At 42.2% G+C, this 1,690-nt stretch overlaps 1 protein-coding gene across 2 annotated transcripts; it reads right to left on the reverse strand.

Annotated features, from left to right (window-relative positions):
• Positions 1-1,690, reverse strand: LOC133869602 (vacuolar protein sorting-associated protein 28 homolog 1). 2 transcript variants are annotated; one of them, XM_062306641.1, is made up of 2 exons: positions 1,539-1,690; positions 1-1,019 (listed from the first exon to the last, which is right to left on the reverse strand). In XM_062306641.1, exon 2 carries the CDS (start codon positions 877-879, stop codon positions 250-252), a length of 630 nt encoding a protein of 209 aa, XP_062162625.1. In that variant the 5' UTR covers positions 880-1,019; positions 1,539-1,690; the 3' UTR covers positions 1-249. The 2 variants fall into 2 exon arrangements, with proteins under 2 accessions (XP_062162625.1, XP_062162626.1); XM_062306642.1 differs by having other exon boundaries at positions 1,443-1,577.

A 1,690-nucleotide genomic window follows, 5' to 3' on the forward strand; every position in this document is an offset into this window, starting at 1 on the left:
TATAACAAACCGAGAAATCAAATTGAGTACTTTCACATCATAATATGAAAAACATATCTTTAAAGCACGAATCAATATTTGGATCCACTAGACAGTCATCCCTACAAGTATAAGTGGTCGTCACAAATATATAAATCTTCCAACCATCGCCGAGGATCTACCAAGATGAAGTACAAAAAAGCACAAAGTACTTATATAATCACCGAAACAAAAGATTATCCCCGTTATTTACATGCTTACCCATATCAATCACGTACCAGCATTAGGCAAAGCCGCCATGAATGAATTATACGAAGACTCCAGATCAAAATGGAGCTGGCGAGCCTGCTGTTCCGTCAACTCATCTGCTGCCCCCATCTTTGACAACCTCACAATCCACTCCTTCATCTTTGTCTTTCCTTCGAAATCCGGTGGCAAAATAGTCAACTTATTGAGCGAACCTGAGAGGTCCGACAGCAGCGGGTGCACCTGATCAACCGCCACCATATTTAGCTTCAATGAGTCCATTGCAGTAATGAAATTCTGAACGCACTCCGCCACAATGGCAGCCGAGGTGGTTGTGGAGGCAGATGCAGCCGCACGGTGCTCCACTGTGGCAGGCACCCCGGAGATCACCAGGCGGTTTATAGCCGCCGGGCAATCCATTTTGTAGGTATCTGCAAACCTCTCAATACTCGGGACTGTATCTTTGAGTGAGGAAGCTAAGGTCTTAAAATGGACAATGAGTTTTTGGCATTCAATTTCATATTCAGATGGGGATATTATATCACGAATATAGGCCTTCTCAAGCTTCTCGGTGGCCTTGATTATTGCATAAAGCTCAGCAAAGTTCTCATACATTTCCCTCTCGCGCTTGTCGTTCCATAGCTTAACCTCCATTTGGGTATATATCTATAATCAATATGTATATATACCTAATGACGTTACAAGAAAATCAGGGTTTTGCTTTTCCCTTTTGGGTGAGTGTGGAGGACTGGAGAAGAGAACGGGACACGCGCAAAGAGAAGAAATTTTCTTCACTGAAACAACAGAAGTTCACAGATTTAGAGAAATCATAGTAACAAATCTAATTTTCCGTGCATCCAAACATTAAAACAAAACATTGAAATACTAGACATAGATTAGATTGTTCATACAAACCCTAAGAAAACAAGTGTAATCAGCAAAGAGATAAACCCATATAGAGGCTCCGTTTGGTTGCAGAGAAACCAGATTCAAAGCTACAAAGGGATTAAAACTATGAAGCATAAAGTCTTGCTTAATCAACCCAATAAGCACAATTTCGTTTCTTTTTCCCATTATTTTCCTCCGTTTTCTCAGCAACCAAACAGACCAGGAAGCATAACTTTGAACATAGCAAAATGCAATTTCTAAGAATCAAAACCCAACAACATGAAACAAATCAAATCAGAACCAAAAGAGCCCTAATTTCAAATTTTTACCGCAATCAGAATCGGCATCTCCGCCATACAATTTTACTCTTGCAGAGAGGGGGGGGGAGAGAGAGAGAGAGAGAGAGAGAGCGAGAGAGGACTTACGGAGAGCGAAACGCGGTGTTTTGAATGTTGTGAAGGTCTGTGGGTGTGTCGGAGAAGAAGAGGGTTGCGTGTGGGCTCGCGCATGCTATTATTGCTGCTTACGGCAGCGACGTGTAGCAGTTGGAAAGAGTGGCAAACCCTGTTCTGTTACG

This window comes from Alnus glutinosa, chromosome 5 (assembly GCF_958979055.1).
Source record: "Alnus glutinosa chromosome 5, dhAlnGlut1.1, whole genome shotgun sequence".
Lineage (NCBI taxonomy): Eukaryota > Viridiplantae > Streptophyta > Magnoliopsida > Fagales > Betulaceae > Alnus > Alnus glutinosa.